At 36.0% G+C, this 20,430-nt stretch overlaps 1 protein-coding gene across 1 annotated transcript; it reads left to right on the top strand.

Moving 5' to 3' along the window:
* Nucleotides 1-757: 757 nt before the first annotated feature.
* Nucleotides 758-16,479, top strand: LOC129218326 (arylsulfatase B-like; the record flags this gene model as incomplete). Its single annotated transcript, XM_054852562.1, is given in 3 exon segments — nt 758-872; nt 7,185-7,347; nt 16,423-16,479. Coding segments are annotated over 3 exon segments (335 nt in total), but the record flags the coding sequence as incomplete, so codon positions are not given.
* Nucleotides 16,480-20,430: the final 3,951 nt, after the last annotated feature.

Below are 20,430 nucleotides of genomic sequence, written 5' to 3'. Positions count from 1 at the left end.
TATTTAATCAAATTTTCAACATTTTTATTATAAATTTTAATATTTTACTTCTCTTGTGTGCTGTCAAGTTGAAAGTTTGGTAAGCTTTGATGGAAAACTTTACGCGTTATGAGCCAAAAACCTTCAAATAAAATTCGGAGTTCTGAAAGAAATGCTTACATATTCATGAAAATCAGGGATATTTTGTCGAAAGTACGTAAAGTAATTGTATATAGTAAGGTAACCAATTTCTGAAATTTACAGTTTATTCTCAGTTATTTACGATGAACGACGATCAAAAACATTTTTGTTTTTCTCAATTTGTTGCTGGTCCCCTAAATGCGTTGGTGATATTACTTTTAATGGAAAATGACAGTTAAAGCATACTTTTTACGCGACAAAAGTTACAAAACAATTGGTATTTTATTTCTCGAGAAATCCTTAAAAATTTGAGTTTTTGAAAGGGTCCCAATACTTTTGGTCATATAGTGTATATCTGCAAATTTTCCAGTTTTCATTTTTTTGCATTTTTGTTCTCCATTTTATGTAGCTTTATGGTACAAGCTTACTTATTTTGGTTTGCTCTGAAAACAAAGCAGGAAAAAAAGTATGATTCCAACATTTCTCTATTGTTAGTATGGAATCTAAAATCTTCAAACATCTCAAAAATTCATTTCTGCAGATACTACCGTTTACCTGCCCATGGCAAAATTTGTCCTAAATTTAATTATTTACATTGTGTTTTGCGGAACCTTTAATAAAACAAACTCAATTTCAGATTCAGGAATGGATGGAATTAACCAATGGGCGTCAATTAGCGAAGATGGCCCAGAAATAAGAAACGAGTTTATATACAATATTTTTGACTTGGAGTATAAAAGGGCAGCAATAAGGTAAAGTACCCTTTTTTCCTTTTGTGAAGATAAAAAGTTCGTTTTTATAGACTTCTATAACGATTACAGTCAGTGTGGATAGAGATGTATTCATAGTAACGTACGCTATTAAAGAAGCACATGTAAGGAGTTAAGAGGCTTTTGGGTGGAGGTCTACATAAGATATTTAAATTTTTAAAATTCATTTGGTCATAAAATTGTAGTTTCTAGTACAATTTTTCGAGATTTATGTAAAGATGAAAAATAAAAAAACCGTTAGGAAATGAAACTTTAGTTAATTCAATGAGTTAGTTTCGCAGCAGATTAATGTTTAAAATAAAGAGCGATAAGTAATTTGGATAAATTAAAGAATAAAAAACATATGACTGAATAAAATGTTTCTTGCAACTACGGAGATAACTACCATTGTTTCCCGAAATAATGAGACAAAAATTATGAACTCTAAAAAAAAAAATAACATTATTTAGCTCTAAATAAGGTCACGTAGCAAACATTGGATTTTTAAAGATGCATAGTGATGTATAATTTCTAAAACGTGTTGATGATAACACTTTTTTCCTAAGAGGGATGAATGAAAAGATGTACCTCTTTTTAAAATGTGTTCAAAACATTGGCATGCATTCAAAACAAACGATGGAGTTCAATTCCCAAAAGAATGAAAATAATCCTTGTCAGAAGATGCAAATCTGGGAAAATTTGAGAAGTGCTGACCAAGTAATAACAGCGCAGATCCACGGAGGGGGAATTGGGGGAAGTGAAAAAAGCGGGGATATAATTGCAGCATGACTCATTATTAATTAGTCAAACTTAAGTAACAGAACAGTAAACGAAATTTTAAAAGCTCACAATTTCCGATAGTGGTAGTTTAGAAAAACATAAAAACCTTCAACGTTATAAAACTACTGAGTTTTCTAGAAAAGATATTTTGAGATTCAACGCACAATATGACACACTAAAAAAGAAAGTTGAATAATACAATCATAAGAGAACAAAAAAAGAAAATTACCAACCTTTGAAAACAGTAATAATGGTTGGAGTAAGGCAAACTATCTCGGGCATCGTGATAATGGAAAACTTATGATTGGTGGAAGTCCATACGTAACATAAGTAATTTTAGAGCGAAGCGTAGTTCAGAGTTACGCAGACGAGAAAGTATTAAAGAGTGATTTAGAAATTGCGTAAAGTAGAGACAACTCACAATCCAAACGAACAAAGAAATATCAACAAACCCAAAATTCATGTAATTAACTGCTGCAAACTAGAGATAACAGAAAAAATTATCAGAAAAAATTCACCTTCATGGTTGAATTTTTGATTCAGGGTTTTTCTTAATAGTTTTTCATAAAACACCAGATAATTCGCCTAAAAATAGCAGCACATTACATTAGTCCTTAGATGCATCCACTGTGGAGAAAAAGCTAAAAGTAGGGAAGATTTTGTGTCATTCATTGATGCGTTAACGATATGAAATTTGCTACCAAATTTATTCATGAAGATTCTGAGGACTGCGACTGAGAAGGCTCTGAACACAAACTGACACAACTCAACCAAATTCTAACCAAGATGGTTCCAATAAACGAATTGAAATTTGTTTTATCTCAGACTTTTGGCCTCCTTTTTATAAGAGTGTTCGAGTATTTGTATCTCCCTTTGAAAAAATGTGCTTTTGTTGTATCTGATGACTAGTTGGTTATTACATCGACATCAGACAACAAGGAAGCCGTTAAAGAAATAGAAAGATCAGCAAAAAATACTATAATGACTCCATGCTGTAGGCATAAGTTAAATTAGCAACTATGAAAAAAAAATAGTTGATCAAAGAAGTAAACTCATTATTTTTGCTTCCTAAACGAGTTACAGCTATCAATTTCTATTCAGAGTGAGAAGGCTGGGCAACATGGGACAAGGGCCGGGGCACCAAAATTTCGGAGACACCAAATCTGTAGCATTTTTTTTTATTTAATACTATTACATTGCACTTCATCAAGATGTAAATATTAAATCTAGAGAAGAATTTTTTATCTCTTTCGAAAATCTCAATGACGTTCAAGGCTATATTTATATATTTATTACATTTATAAGTTAAGCAATAGATATTTTTAATGCATAGGAGAAGGTGGGGTACCTCGGACCTATTTTCACTTTTCAATTTTTAATTTCATAATTATTTGCCAAATCCAAATACAAATATCTTTAGTTAAAACTGTATGATTTTTTACACAACATATAAATTTCTTAAAAATTTATTTAACTTATTTCAATTACATTTTTAAGAAAAAACAAAAGAATGCAATTAGTACCGAGGTACACCACCGGTAGTGTACTTTGTATCTTGGGATGGTGTACCTTGGACTAATGATTAACAAGTAAAGAAATCATGATTTTCAGTAAGAACATCACTATTTATCAATTAGTAAACCACACATAATTTTAGAAATACATTTTTTATTTGTTTCAATGATAACTAAAAATTTAGATCTTATTATCTTATTACGGTTCACTTTTTTAATAAAATGACAAGACGCTCTAGCTTCTGAAAACCATACTAAAGACTATTTTTTAAGTTACACTTATTTCTAACTAAGATTGTAATCGGATAAGTCAATTCCAAATGTAAACTTCTCAAGCTGCCTTTAAGATCCACCAGTTAGTATTGGGTGTGGTAGCTTGAATATGATATCCTTTTTGTCAACTTCATAAAGGGTAGGATGTTCTCTGGTGAACTTTTGACAGTTTGGATCTTTTTTTCAGATATTACATTCACATCTATCATCAGCAATAGAAATAATCTCTGCAAGAAAATATTTGATAGTTTTCTAGCCAGAGAATTTCATCAATATAAAAACACCAATCTGAATATTGACGTTATCTGGATCTTCTAGCTCATTAAAATGATGATCTGAAATATCGGTATCCTCATATAAATCTTTGATATTCTCAGGTTCAGACTCTGAGGAATAATAAAGTTTTCTTTTACCTGGGGTTTAGTAGGGGGTTTTACTGTCTTAGTTTGTTTTACTTTTCTATTTAAAGATTCTCTTTCTCGGGTGTGTCGGTCAAAATACAAGACTTTCTTTTAAATCTCCTCCTATTAAATTGTTTTCTCGGTAGTGCCTTTGGATATGGCCTTATTTCTTCAGGAGTGACAAGGCTTGGCAAAGAAATACTAGCTTCTGATGTTGACACACCAGTAAAATCATTTTGTGTGTTTTCTTGTTACTTTTGCATTGAGAGATTAGTGACGTTTAATAAGAGGAAATCAAAATCGTGAGAAATATTTTCATTCAGTATATGTAAGCGAGTGACCTTAAAGCCATTAATTATATTTGATAATATGAAGGCCAGTGGGAATGCTCGTCCAACTATTCCAACAAACTGGAGAATATGTAATTTTAGGAGTTGTATTAGCTATGCAGAAGTGTGTACCTTGGACCAGTCCAAGGTACACCACTTGTATTGGGTTCGAGGTACACTACTTGGTTATAAAAAACAAAATAGCTGACCATCATGTTACAGTTAGGATTAACTTTGCTTCAAGCACATGGGTGTTATAGCTAGAACATGACTGTAAAATGCATGACCTTCATTTCAGAATAAGCAATATTTGTTTCATAATAAAAAATACCCAAAAGTATCTGGAAAAACTTACTTTTGAATGGTATATTTCTTTTTTTAATGATACTTCCATCAGATGAGCTTTCAATAAAACAGAAAGATATTCAATGAGACGTCTAGTGGCAAATACTTTAACTACACATGTTGCTATTCAAATATTTTAATAAGCAGAGCTATAATCAGCCTAGGTCCAAGGTACACATATGTCCGAGGTACACCATTTACCCTTATGTGTAGGTCTTATTGCAATTAATGAACCATTATATATACGATAATATATATTTTAACCTAAGAGTCATCGAATTGGGCGTGTTTTCTCTTTTATACGTTTTTATCATTTATGCAATTTTTAAATTGGTTCCGGCCGAGCTTTATGTATACGTATTAAAGTAAACTTATCATACTTTTTTTCCATACAGTCCCTTCAAAAACGAATAAACGGTGCTTCACTACATTAAGTTTCGGTCGGCATTAGAAGCAAAACAACTACTGTAAAAATAGCTGGTTATTTACGTCTATACTTGTTGCACATACAATGTACTACAACAAATAATAATACATAAATAAATAAAGTTATACAGAGTGTTCCGTTTTAACCTGCAAGACCTTTATTTTCGCAATCGTTGGTCCTAGATGCATACTTCCAATTGAAAAAATGTTCAAAATTAGATGCGGAGTTCAGACATTGAAAGTTTGAAGCAAAAATAAAAATGATTCAGGAAATAAAAATATTAACTTTTTATACAGGCCCCAGGCCCCCTAGCTCATATTTAGGAAAATATTTTCCATTGAAAAATAATTCCAACACAAAAAATTTAAAATTAGTACGACCAATATTCACCGAGATATGAAACACAGCGTTTTGGTGACTTACACCACTTTTCACTCGCCACCAATAACACCTTTTGGGGGAAAATATTGCAGTAAAATACAAATACAAATACAAAAGTGACAACCAGCAACAGGCTCTGGACCCAGTTAGGCTGGTTCTAGTCAATTTACAATCTCCAGTGAAGATCAATGGCCCTCGGAAAACTATCTATTCTCTTGCTCATTACCACCTCTTCCGATAAGCTGTTCCAAGCTTCCAATGCCCTGCTAAAATAATAATTTTTCCTAATATCCATGTTAGCCTGAGATTAAAATAGCTCAAAACAATGACTCCTTGTCCTGTTTTCAGTGCTAAACTTAAGCCCCGTAACATCTTTCATTTTAATAAATTTAAACAACTGAATCATGTCCCCTCGGTCTCTTCTTTGCTCAAGACTGTACATTTTTAGCATTCTAAGCCTGGAATCGTAATCTAAACGAGAAAGTCCATTCATTAGCCTTGTAGCCCGCCTTTGATCTCTTTCCAATATATTAATATCTTTCTTAAGATAAAGAGACCAAAACTGAACAGCATACTCCAAATGAGGTCTTACCAAACTTCTATATAAGGGCAGAAGAACTTATTTAGATTTGTTTGAAATAGATCTATTGATAAACCCAAACATCTTATTGGCTTTGTCACTAGTTATGCTGCACTGTTGACTAAACTTTAAATCCTGACTTATTAAGACATCAGTAACTTTTTCTGCCTGACTAATGACTGAACCTTGCAAATAATAAATTGTACACTTATTTCCATGTCCTAAATGTAGCACTTGACATTTCCCAACATTAACAGCCATACTCCATTTATCAGCCCACTCCGTAATATGATCTAGATCCTCTTGCAGCTGATAAGCTTAACAAGTGTTTAAAATTATATGTGTGCATAGAGTGTGGTTTTTCAAATTGTTCGAAGTTTTTCAGTGTGTTTTTGCGTATCACGGCATAACCTTTGCGTTTATTGTTGAAAGATATAAATATTTTGTGTTTTTTACTTTGACAACATGTCATTCTTCTGAAAGGGCGATATGTTCCAATCTCATCTTCTGTATGGTCCCTTAAAACTTTAAACTGGAATATCTCCTTGAATTTTGGTCACACAAATGTCAAGTTTTTTGTGTCAGTAACATTTTTTAATGGAGATCATTTCTCTAAACATAAGTTAGGGGATCTGCGGCCCGTATAAAAAGTTAATTTTTTTTTTTTTGACTCATTTTTATTTTTGTTTCAAACTTTCAATATCTTAACCCTGCATCTAATTTTGAACATTTTTGCAATTAGAATTATGCATCTAGGATTACCAGTTGTGAAAATAGAGGCTTTGCAGATTAAAGCGGAATACCCTGTATGGCATCTTTGATATGAAATTTCCGTAAAAAAACAGGTTGATTTTAAAGATTTTCTTTATTTTGCAAATTCAAATAAAAATGAAAAATAAAAAAGACATTTTCGAACACAATATCTTTTCATAAGGGAACTGTTGTACAAAATTCCATTTAGTACGAATCGCATAGAGTGACGATTCCGAAAAACAGAATTGGAAATCCTGTTGTGTTTTGGCTATCAAACCCAAAGCATTTCTTAGGTCTTTGCAGTATTTTCTATGTGCAAATGTGAACCAACTTTGTGACACCTATTACTACAACTAAATGTGATTTTAAATTAAACTGCGGTTTATCCACTGTTTGTCAATCCAAAAACAAATTTATTTTGCTTTTTATCATATTATATTCGTCGTTATGGTAAGTAAAGGCATCAAAGTTTTAATGCAAAAGTAGTCAAAACATTTTTAGTATGCAATGTATGTACTTTTTTACTTTACAGAATGGGAAATTATAAACTGATTGTTGGATATCCAGGTTTACCATGTGATTGGCTTCAAGTATCTGAATTGGAAGAAGGAATCAAACTTGAAGAGTCCTGCTCAAAATCAAACATATCTGAGAGGGGAATTTATCTGTTCAATCTTAAAGGCATGTATATTTATGTAAGGTGTTTGCGAACATTGGATTTTAATTTTAAAGACTCCTTATTTTCATTTCATACAACTCATTTTTAAGCAAGTACAAGTAAAAAAAATTTTTTATGTACAAGTGCGCAGTAAAATACATAATAATTCAATATTTAAAGCATTGATATGCTTAAATTAAGTGGTTTGAATGGGGGGTACCGACCTATGGGGCAGCCACCGCTGTCAGCTATTAGGGGTCACTCGAAAAATATTTAAAGACGCCTTCTAAAAAAATATCTCTCAATTTTCTGCTCCCTTTTGGGGACCCATCAATCCTTAGTGCCTTCTCACGTCATGGGCTCTATCGTTACCAGTGTATAAATTGGTATGATATTCCCCCCCCCTTTTCTTTTGTTTACTCATAAGTCTAAAAATAAGCCTTAAAGTGGGTTTATTTTTGTTTAGAAAAGTTCGAATTTTTCATCGAAAAGAACAATTTATAAGTGACATTTTTCTCTTTTCAAGGGTATAATATGCCTTTTTTTTCCCCCAAAAAAGCGAAAATTTTAAGAACGTGTCGGGTATTCCCTATTTGTGTTTCATCGCTTTCTTCAACTTACTTTGAGCTAAATCAATGAAGGAACACTTCAGATGAAAATACACTACTCGACAGTGGCGGCTCGTGGCTTAATTTGGCGGGTGGGCCCGCTGTTATCAGGGGCGCCCTGATGGAGATCATTGTGGCCTCCCAAATGTTTCTTTATTTGGCAAATTTGGAGTTCATATAGCTTTTCAGGCCTAATGTATCGTCTAATTATGTTTTAGTATGTGTGCATGCTTTATTTATATCATTCGGTAAAGTTCGGAGTTTCATTTTGTGATTTGAGAACTCAGCCACTCTCCTCCCATCCCAAAAAGTCGGGTTGCCTCTGACGATTGTATAAAGTTTTCACAAGAAAAAGGAAAACAGATAAAATGAAGAGAACTAAGGTGGGCGTGCCAAATAATAAGGCGATGAAGACCAATGAGAATCCCTTCCCCCTCCTTCTTCCCATACAGAATAGCAAAAATTAGATTGTGACTGGGATCATGCAGCAGCATTAACTTTCACTTTAACATGTTTCATTATTATATGAGGTAATGAGAAGCAAAAAAATGTAAGTGGACATTTTCAAGTTTTGAGTAAAACGCGTTTAACGATAACTTCCTGCGTAGGCTTTCATAGATTTTTTTCTTCTAAATCATGCTGTAGAGCAGCACGTACCAGGGCTACTAGTGCTATCTCTTGCCCTAAGACAGAGGAGAGGTTCATCTACCATTTGTACTGGTTATCTCCAAATTTTTAATTTTGCCACTTACATCCCTTTGCTTCTCACTGGCTCATATATATTAAATTACGAAACTGGTAACCAATTTTTCTAGAAACAGTTTACTTAATTACCAATATATTCTTTTTTATAAGAAATTTAAATTACTTTTAATTTTCATTGGGTAATAATTTAGGTTTGCTAAGCGTTAGAATACGCTAGCGTAGAAAAGACATGATAATAAGGGCACCACGATTAAGACTTACTACTTTAACCAAATATCATAGCTTATAAGAAAATTGAAAAAATCTCACCCAATGAAGATTATTTTAGGTGCAGCTTTTAATTCAAAAATTTAAAGTCTTATTATATTAGCACGACACTGAAAACCAACTGAACCTAAATTCAAACTGAAACTCAAAAAACGGCAAACGCCTTTTCGAAAATAAAATGTCCATTCAGAAATTTCGAGAATGCGCTCTAAGTTCCATAAAGAAAAATAAACAAATTAAAATGGACATCGCATGCAATGAAATGAGTGGGAACCCAAAATATTGTAAACCCCAGTACCTCATAGTAACAGCCGTTTAAGATTAAAGAAAAGGAGAAAAATGGATTAAATCAAAAGAGAGAGAGAGAGAGAGAGAGAGAGAGAGAGAGAAAGAGAAAGTGATTGAGAGAATTTTTCCTTTTCCCGTTGGGTGGACTCCGAAAATTCTGCCTATCGCCTCACTGAAACTTCGTATAAGCTACGCGAGACGAGACACATTTATCCCATTGCTTCTACTATTGCTATTGGATGAAGATACTTTTCGAGGGGGCAGGAAGGGAGCCGGCCCATGGCCCATACGCATCGTTCGGGGTGATGTCGCTTGCTGCTTTCGTTACTTTTATTTAATGCTCGCAGTTGGTTAAGATGTGGGCCGTCGTTAAAATGACCTAAAGAATCATTTTTTAAAGCGCTGTCGCTATTTGATAGAAAAGGAACACTTTTTTCTTATATTAGCGATTAGTAGAGTGATAGAAATTTAAAATCAGTTTCATGCGCTGATTTTATTTAGAACTGAAACACAAAAGACATTTTTAAATATTCTAATTATGCACTATTTTGTCGGGTGGGCACGGCTCACCCGGCCCATAGTGACGAGCCGTCACTGCTACTCGACATTGAAAATGCAACACCAAGAAGGAGTGTTCAGAAATTTATGCAAATTTTAGAGTAGACGTACATCACTGAGTTATGTAAATGATGTGAAATGCGCAGCTCTCCGACGCACGTGAAGTAAGATATAAGGGAAGGAACTTTCAGAATGGGCAATATTCGTGTCGTTATTTATAACTGGAGAATTATCGAAGAAATTTTGTTTTTGTCTTGGAGGATACGTGTAACACGAGAGAATGCCAGGAAACCGTCAACGAAGGTTCTTCCAGCAGATAGACGATTTTACGAGGGGTATGGTGATCGGACTGAGAATGGGAGGTTGGTCCGTTCGCCAAATCGCAGCTGATACCCACGTGGATGCGAGCACGGTGCATCGGCTGTGCCGAAGATGGTTGGAGCAACGAAATGTGGTAAGATTGACGTCAGAACGCGTGGATCGACGCATCCACCGACAAGATGTAGCAGACTCACAAGTCACTTGTTCCTCGATTCTGCAGCAGGTACAAGATACCCTGAATGTTCCCGTGTCAACCAGAACCAATTCCCGTCCCTTGGTCGTACGTGGTCTGCGATCACGGCGTCTGCTAAGAAGACTGCCATTGACCCCACAACATTGACAGCAACGCTTAGTATGGTGCCGGACTAGAGCGACGTGGATGACAGAATTGCGAAATGTCGTGTTCTCAGATGAATCCCGCTTCTGTTTATCCAGTGATAGTCGCCGCATACGTGTGTGGCGTCGACGTGGAGACAGATCTAATCCGGCAGTAACTGTGGAACGTCCCACCGCACGACAACGTGGCATAATGGTTTGGGGTGCAATTGCGTACAATTCCATATCACCTCTAGTTCGTATTCAGGGCACTATGACGACCCAACGTTACTTGGATAATGTGCTGCTGCCGGTGGCAATCCCTTACCTTCAAGGGCTACCTAATGCAATTTTTCAGCAGGATAACGCCCGACCACACAGTGCTCGCATATGCCAACATGCTCTCAAAGGCACACAGATGCTTCCCTGGCCACCATACTCTCCTGATCTGTCACCAATCGAACATGTGTAGGATGTGATTGAACGCCGTTTGCAACTCTGTCCCTGCCTTGTTCAGAAGACGAACTGTGGCAAATGGTTGAAAGGGAATGGAGCCATCCCTCTGGTCACCATCCGCAACCTTATTGACTCTATGCCTAGGCGTGTTTCTTCGTGTATCGCTGCATAGGCGGATTTACGGGGGTGCCAGGGGGTGCGCCGCACCCCCAAAATTTTTGGTTGGGTTTTGAAAAAAATAGTTTAGTATATTTCACTCGGAAACGCAGTTGGGGGAAAAAATTCATTGCTGCTATACTAGTAAATTTACTTGAATCCAGTGTATCACCACACGTCGCTGGTGCAAGAAAAACATATATGTGCTCATATTAAGAATTAAAGTAATTTTATCCATTCGGAAAAAAAACCTAGTAAATAATTTCATGCATTTCTCAAACAATTTATTGTTCAGTGCTGTGTTATTGTATAGAATAATTGCATGTTCTGTAATTGGGTATTTATTCGTATATCAATATCAATTCTTCTATTTTGAAACAACAATGGCTAATAAAGTTCAAAAAAAAAAAAAAAAAAAAAAAAAAACATGGCTATTGCAAGAAACTTTATCAATAAAATCTATATCGAAATCAACCGAAAACCAACATTTTCAAGGTACATTTTCAAAAATTTTTGAAGGAGGACTCCCGGACATTTTGCTGTAGTGGTGTATCTAGGGGGGAGGGGACTCAAGACTGGTGACCCTCCCCACAAAATGCTGAGTAGATGTTTTTTTTTTAATGTTATTTATTATTGAAGAGAAGAAAAGATCTCATTTTGTGAAAACGCAGTTTTTTTACGGAAACAAAAGAATGTTGGGGGAAAATCTTAATTTCTTTCAAAAAGAAATATTGACATTTAAATTTTTCAACAGTTTCAGATTATTGGCGGCGAATTGGATCACTCATTTGTTTATCACTTTAATTTTGAAAAATATTCGAACAAGGACCTCCGACCACCTTTCTTTAATATCATCAAAGAGTTAATATTTTGATTTTGAAATCTACTATTTCGAAATATTTAAGTGTGAGAATCCTTTTTTTTAATACCATGGAGTACTGCAGAAGAACTTCATTTTTAGGACTTCAATTTCGAAAATTTTCCAGGGTGAGAGCTCCAGAACACCCCGTCCGGTAACAGAATCAAAAATTGTCCTCCGTAGTATTTTTGAAACTTCAGTTATGAAAAGTTAAAGAGGTAGCGTGGGCGAGGTGAGGGGGGTACGTATTTCTATCTGCTTTTCAAAAAATCGATTGGAGACAGTCTATGAGTCTCATTCCTAACCCAAACTATAAATATGGACTATAATCACATTTATAAGACTAAAATTTCTAAAAATATCCTTGGAGCAACACGTACCTTTCTTGCCCCTAAAATATCACCAAGAACTGCAAAACTGCGTTTTCAAAACTACTATTTCAAATTTTTTCTGGGGCGTGAATCCCATTCCAAACCAGTAGCTGGATTCACCCGTTGCTTCTAATATCGACTTTCGTTTAAGACTTTTTCTGCAGTTTGAAATGTTAAGAATTGCCCATCCCCTAATCTTACTAAATATGGTTTACATCGCGTTTTTTAGACTTAAAAGTGTGTCCTGCCCTAAAATTATTTATGATTTCGCCACTGCCTTGTTATTCCGGGAATACCCCCCGCCCCAGATCTCTGTTACTGTTGCACCCCCAAATATTTCGGCCTAAATCCGCCTATGTATCGCTGTCCGCGGTGGTCCTACATCCTAGTGAGCCGACGCTGTTCTCGCTCTGTATTCCGCCTATCATTTTGAAATTAAGATCATTTATTATTCCTTGCTGTTTCTGTCTTTCTTCCAAATTTCATCACTTTCTGACCACTCCTTCTTGGTGTTGCATTTTCAATGTGTGTAGCAGTGTATATATATTTCGCTATTAACATTATAAATTTTCGACTGCTTGACAATACATTTTTTTCTCTATTTTTTGACATTACTGAGGTAAGTGTTACAGGTATAAATGCTAAAAAGTTAAAGTTTAGGAAGTTTCGAATTCTTACTTAATGTAAAGGTAAAATGGTTTACAAATCTTTCGTTTTTTTCTTCTTTTTCGTAAAAACCGTACTATGAAGTACAAATTTATCGGGGGGGAAAAGTGAGGGTATACCTTACGTTTTGATGCTCGATTTATATGGTTGCTAAAAAGTTCTTTCTAATAAAAGTTTTAAAAAACGATTCATTTTACTGAAATGATTCCGAAGATCCCTGAAAAACGGTAAATTACATAGAATTACTGGGAAAGTACTTGATTTTTAATAAAAATTAATTCAGTTGAATTAAATTGGTTTCGAGGAGGTTCTTAAGAAGATACAAGGTTGCATTTTGTTTTAAATTTCAAAATTGTACCGAATTTGCATGTATTCGGTGCATTTAAGTCGATCTGTGAATTCGCGTATCCATTAGAATTTATTTATTAGAATTATATTAGTACTTTTTTATTTCTTTGAAAATGAAATAGTAAGGATTTTGCCTTTTAGTAATTATTTCGCCATTATCTTTCTAGGAATTAATCATTTTGATTTTCCTTCTTCTCTGTCAAAGATAAAACTTGATTTAAAGGAATAAATTTTCCCATTCATTTTATAAGATTGCAATTTTAACGATTTATAAGTAATAAATGCTAAACGAAAAAAAAAGGAACAAAAGGGAATAAATAGTTTTATATAATAGTGCAAAATATACCAAAAATAACAACTCCGCTGCTAGAAATTAACATTGAAGTTTCTAACATACGTACAGATGGGGGACAAAAGAATACGAGCATCTGTGAAAAAGTATGACGTATTTCACACCTATAGTACAGTCGCGCCATCTGCAACAGAAGTCTGCCACCTAGTGAGCGTGAAGAAGAAGGTATCAGTCTCTCAACAGCAGTCACCTGCATCATTGCATGCTTGCATCGAAGGATCAGACCTGACAGAGGTCCAAAAAGGAATGATTGTTGGAGCCCGTTTAAATGGAGCATCGATTACAGGAAAAGCAAACATTTTGGCGTTTTCAAGGAGTATGGTATCAGCAGTTATGACAGCGTACATGAAAGAGGATAGGAAAAAGTCTTAAAGCACGACAGTGGCCGAAAGTCGAAGCTTGCTGATAGGGATAGACAAGTAAAGACTAAAAATGGAAAGTAAAGTAAGTGTCAAATAAAAAATTTTACAGGGCATCAAAAATAAGATTCCAAGTGGATTGTGGTACTTACTGCGTTCTCCTTTTTTTTTTTTTTTGCATTATGGACTTGGACCAACCAAGATAAGTAACCTTCAAAAACCTTCAATGGCACTTACTGCACTCTCCACCTCACGGGAGCTAACTCTTGCTCCACTGGCGGACCCTAACAACGTTATTTTAACTTCTTTTAGGGGGGAAAGCATATAAATCGTTTACCACAGTAAAATTCTTGGCATAAACTTCAGTTTGACGAAATATTTTTTGTTTCCTTTTTTGGCACTTAAGGCGTTTTTCAATTTCAGTCTTCAAGTTTTGAAGCGCAAAATAGCCTGCAAGCACAAGCAATCGTTATCCAAGATGACATCCAAAATGAACAGTTATCTCCAGGACCCCGTTTCAACAAAAACTGTCAAAGGGACCTTCATGCTGCGAACATTTATGGCAGAGTAGCAATTCGTAACCCCTTGGTGATAGTAACTAATGCTTTCAAGGTTTCAAGCGACGCCAATGGTGCAGAAATCACAAAGGCTGGTCCCCACATCTGTGGCAACAGGTAATATGGTCAGATGAATCGACATTAACACTATTTCTGACGACCGGATGCGTTTATGTCTGGATAACGACCTCAGAAGCGTTTCAGCCTGAATGCATCTTGCCGACTGTAAAGCATGGTGGTGGCTCCATTATGGTGTGGGGTGCAATATCTTGGCACGGTCTTTTGCCACTTGTTGCAAAGACCGTGGAAATCGATGCATTGGAGGATCAAATCCAATCACTATCTAAGCATTCTAGGGAATCATGTCTATCCTTTTGTTCAGACTGTTCCCTAGAGCGCAACCAGTTTTTTAAGACTACAATGCCCTATCCACAGAGCTAGGTGTGAGAGAAAGGGTTCAAGAATGGTTCGAAGAGCATGACAATAAAGTTGAACATTTCACCTGGCCCCCTCAGTCTCCAGACTAGAATATTATTGAACATTTATCGGTATATGGAGTCCAAACTTCGTTCCCGATTTCCACCTCCATCTGGACTTTCGGAATTCGAGACCGTTCTGCAAGAGGAATGGCTTAATATTTGTTTAAATATTGTCCATGACCTTTATGCATCTATCACACGTCGCATTCAGTCTGTACTTCAATGAAAGGGTGATCCAACCCCCTATTAATGAAGATTTTTCATTATTTCACAGGTGTTCGTATTATTTTATCCCCCATCTGTATATATTGCTATTATATTGATATATACATTTACGATCCGCGATGTTCGGTTTTGTGTTCGATGTTAAACCCGTATTTACCAACTTCCGCCCAAATTCCCCAGAGGTATTTCTGCTTGAGAGTATGATGGATTATGATGGATGGGAATTCTCCCAGTGGGGGGGAGGGGGGTATGTCAATCAAACTGGTTGTAGGGATTTTGGTTTAGAGGACAATCGGTGTAGGGAATCTATGCTGGTTATTTTTCCTTTTCAGAGCACGTGCGTATTTTTCCTCGGTCTTTTCCCTTTTTTGCCAAAATCGTTGTTCAGTCCGAAAATGAACAGCATTAGATTCATCAATTCATCACGTGGAGGAAAACTTATATTACACAACGAAGATTTATAGAGGATTCACAATAAATTCACGAAAAGAACGTATATTGGAAATGCGCCAGTATTAAAAACTGCAGAGCAAGGATGGTTTTAAATAAAGAACAATTTAGTGCCTCTACAGGGGCGCTGCAAAATTTTACAATAATGTCGCAAATAATTTAAGACTTAATGACGAAACTTTTCAATATTTTCGCTGCGCAACAAGATGACAAAATCTTGCATTAGACTATGGCGTACTTAGCATGGGTGCGACACCAGGGCGGTAATTTGGGGTATCACGCCCCCCTCCCCCACAAACGCAAAAATAAGAGGTTTTAATGTTCTATGAAGACATGAAATTCGAACATTTTCAGAAACACCTATACATTTGTGTAAAGCGAAATTTTAAGTTGGCTTATGTACAAAAGACAAAAACTATGAACGCTTTTTATATGACTGAGATGCACCTATTAGTGCATCTCAAAAGTTAAAATACCCAGCTGTATTAACTCAATAAAACATTTTTTAATACTTGAAGCATTTTTTTCTTTTAATTTAATTAAGTCAAAAATCACTGTTGAAAGGAAAATGTTCCTTAGCGATGTCTTTGGAAATATAATGCTTAGTAAGAAAATTCTGAAACGTCCCTAAATTATTTTGAGGTAACACTCCAATATTTCACGGGATCTAACAGTTTTCTGTATAAAACAAAGAAGAACTTGCAATCATGCAATTCGTAGCTGAATTGCACTTCTGCCATACCAGCTATAATTATTTAGATACATTATATAGTATGTCAGAGGAAGCAGCGCCCGACTAAATGGAAGTGAGGCCCAAGGCCCACAATAATTTTAGTACAGTAAAATTAGACCAAAGAATGGCCAAACCCAAACATCCAAAAAAAAAAAAAAAAAAAGGTGAAACCTAATGAAAAATTACTTCTTACCCTTCCAGCAAGAAGGGGTAAAAAGTCCCAGCACTTTGCGCGTCGGGTTTTGGGGGGAAGGGGGGGGGACGAAATAATCCTCTATTTAAATAAAAATAATTTCTATTACTTAAAAAAAATTCTCAAACCTCGCAAAAAAGACTATATAATAGTAAAACAATAAACTCTCACAGAAAAAAAATCTAATTAACAGGGGTGCACAGGCGGGGGGGGGGAGTGGTCCATAAAGCAGCTTTGCGTCATTGGAATTTTTAAGGCAGTTTTTTCAAGGGGTATTTCTTTCTTTTTTGAGGACTTTTATTCTGGATGGGTACTCCGTCACACTTAAGGGGTGCGCCATCGCTTTGAGGGGGGGGGGGGGGCGGTAACCCTGAATTTACATTCTAAAATCAACTATTGCACTGAAGTTTACGAAAAAATTTCCCTGACTTAAACTTTTCCGAAGTACAAAATGCCTCACAATGATATGGTAATGTCAGAATGATAATTCTACAAGATCTAAGCGAGCTCAGTAACCAAATTATTTGTGACTGGAGTTATTAAACTGTTTAGAGCGCTGGAAAACAAAATTCCTGTGCAGCATAAAAAAAGTCCAAATTGACCAAAGTTTCCCTACTTCTTCTTGATTAACTTACTTCAACTTTTCTACAATCTTTTGCCATCACCGTACGGGTGGGACAAACCGGAATTGAGACGGAATTGAGACGGGCAATGCTGCAATTCTGCGCCCTCTAAGTCGGTTGGGGTTCTCATTTGCAAACACCAAGCTACCTCTCTTTTACGCACCGCAGGGCCGCCGTTTGGGGGGGGGGACACCGGACCTATAGTACCGGGGCCCGGAGCTCTGGGGGGCCCGTAAAGTAATGAAACAGTTTTTCCAATAATAATGTTAATAATTTCTCGAAAAAAATTAAGCTTTTGTTCATGAAGCGCTAAGCTGAAATCAACCTGACCACTGGAATTTTGCAACGCAAACTTTTCTTCTCCCGCTACAAAAACTCGTTAAGTCAATTTTTCCGCGCGATCAGCGTTGCCTAGGAATCTACCTTGGCTAGCTGCACGCTGTTTGTCCACTCGGCACATGTTGATGCGACCAATGGTCGCGACATCGCGACGGGTAGGCGGATAGCGGCCTGGGAAACCACTGCTTCCAAGAACCACAAGACAATGCAAGCCAGCGTTTAGCAATGCGCTGTCGGTTACAATGCAATCCGCAAGGAGAGTCGGTTCGAAATCTCATTTTCTTGCGATTCGTGAAAGACGTAGTATTTCGAATGTGCTTTGATTTTGTTTTCACGGTAATCTACGATCTCGCTTGACGCGTGTTTTAATTTACGTGTTAGAGAAAGTTTTACTGCAGGTCTTGGTCAAAATGTCCTACAAACACAAATCAGGGGCTGAAAAGAAAAGGCTCCGAGCTGAAAAAGAAAAAAAAAGTGCTATTGGCAGGCAAGAGATTACTAATTTTTTTCAATCCTCTGCTTGTTTTTCTGTTCAACCGTTATTTTCTGGAACAACTGAACTGGAATCAAATCAACCAACTACTTCAGCGTTTGAAATAACTGAAGAAAATTCTCTGGGCTCCGAAATTAATGAAAGTAGAGGAGAAAATGTAAATCAGCTGGATTTAACTAATAATGCAAATCTGAACGATCCTGAAGTGCAACCAGTATTTTCTGAAACAACTGAACTGGAATCAAATGAACCAATTACATCAGCGATTGAAATAACTCAAGAAGATTCTCTAGGCTCCAAATTTGATGAAAATAGAAGTGAAAATATAAGTCAACTGGATTCAACTAGCAATGCAAATCTGAGTGATCCTGCAGAATGGCCGGACTTTATAAATGATACTCTTCGCTCAGAAATAATAAAAATTGGAGCTCCAAATTTTAATAAACTGTCTGCAGTTAAGTTTCCACGAGACCTAAACAAGCAACAGTTTCAAAAGAAGCTTCTATACAGCAAAAGCTCAAACCAAAGAGAAGAATTGCAGCGAGACTGGCTTGTATGGAGTTCTATGAATCAAGCTCTTTACTGTTTCCCCTGCTTTTTATTTAAAAACTCCATTTCTAGTAAAGGCAATAGCAGTCTTGCGAAGAAAAGTGGTTTTTCACCAGCTCAAGTGCCTTGGAAAAAATGTTATTCTCGATTTCCCTCACATGAAGAAAGTGCAGGACATAAGAATTGCTATGTTTCGTGGAAATCTTTGGAGCAGTCTCTGGCTGGGAAGGGTATTGACAGCAACATCCAAACTCTGATAATGTGCGAGACAGAAAGATGGAAAGCAATTCTTAAAAGAATAATTGATGTTACACTTCATCTCGCTTCTCGAGGTCTCCCCTTCAGAGGAGATAATTCCCACATAGGGCATGTGAGCAACGGAAACTTTTTAGGATGTTTAGAATTGATAAGCCATTATGATGAAATAACTAGAGATCATCTGAACAAAATTAAACTTGAACAGGAACGTGGGGAAAGCAAAAAACATACGCATTATCTGTCATGGCAGAGCCAAAATGAATTTATTTCCTTATGTGGTGATCAGGTTTTGAAATTAATTCTTGCAGAACGTGAAAAGGCAATTTATTATGCTATCATAGCTGATGCAACACCAGATGTAAGTCATCAAGAACAGAATGTATTGATATTAAGGTATCTTTCTTTCTCATCAGATAAGAATTTGTTTGAAATTCAGGAGAGATTTATTGAATTTCTGAATTTCTCAAAAAAAACGGGATTTGATATTGCTCAGGAATTGTTGAATTGCCTTAAAAAGCATGCGATTCCATTAGAGGATTGCAGGGGACAAGTATTCGACAATGGGTCGAATATGAAGGGCGCTGTGAAAGGAGTCAAGAGCCGAATTCTAAACGAAAACCCACTTGCTCTATTTTCACCTTGTGGGGCCCACTCGTTAAATTTAACTGGAGTAAATGCTGCAAAGATGTGTCCTCAAATAATGACATTCTTTGGTTCTGTGCAAGCATTATTTGTACTCTTTGCAGCCAGTCCTTCCAGATGGTCCATTCTTTTAGAAGAGATACCAATTTCTCTCATGGCATTATCAGAAACGCGCTGGAGTTCTCGCATTGACGCTGTTCGACCCATCTCCTTGCACCGTCCAGGATTATTGAAAGCTCTCGATCGTTTGTGTGATGAACTACAATTAACCGAGAAGGCCTTCAGTGAAGCTCGAGCATTAAGAAAATACTTTAGCTCTTTTGAGAGCATGCTTATGTCAGCTTTCTGGTTAAAAGTGCTGTCATGTATTGACGAACGAAACGTGATTATCCAAACACGTGGAATTTCCCTGGATGTGGAACTGAACCTTCTAAATGATATCCATAAAGATCTCCAAAAGTTAAGGGATGGTTGGCCTGCAATTTTTCAAGAAACAAAATTGGTTTCTGAAGCCATGGACTTGGAGATCGAATTTTCAAATTCAAAAAAAACGAACAAAAAAGAGAAAAGTATTTTTTGACGAAGGAGCAGAAGTTGAAGAAGAAGCAATGCATCAAAGTACTGAACTCTTACCCGGTGAATATAAATTTCGAACAGAAGTAATTTTTACAGTTTTGGACTTTATTATAATTGATATAAATACTCGTTTTGAAGAAATGAAAGAAATTTGTTCTCTATTTAAACCAATACTGAAATATATGTCCTTAGATGATGAAGAAGTGCAAAAGCTGTCTGCATGCTTGTCATCAAAGTATGCAATCGACTTAAATAGTCAACTTGGAAATGAGATTATTCACATTAGAAACATTCATTCGTCAGTGTTTAATGAAGTAACTGAACTTTCTCCCCTAGTGCTTTTGAATGAGATTTACAACAGAAAGCTTCAAACA

The sequence above is a fragment of the Uloborus diversus genome, chromosome 3 (assembly GCF_026930045.1).
Source record: "Uloborus diversus isolate 005 chromosome 3, Udiv.v.3.1, whole genome shotgun sequence".
Classification (NCBI taxonomy): Eukaryota; Metazoa; Arthropoda; class Arachnida; order Araneae; family Uloboridae; genus Uloborus; species Uloborus diversus.
Note: the sequence above shows the minus strand (reverse complement) of the source record. Positions and strands in the feature narration are given on the sequence as shown.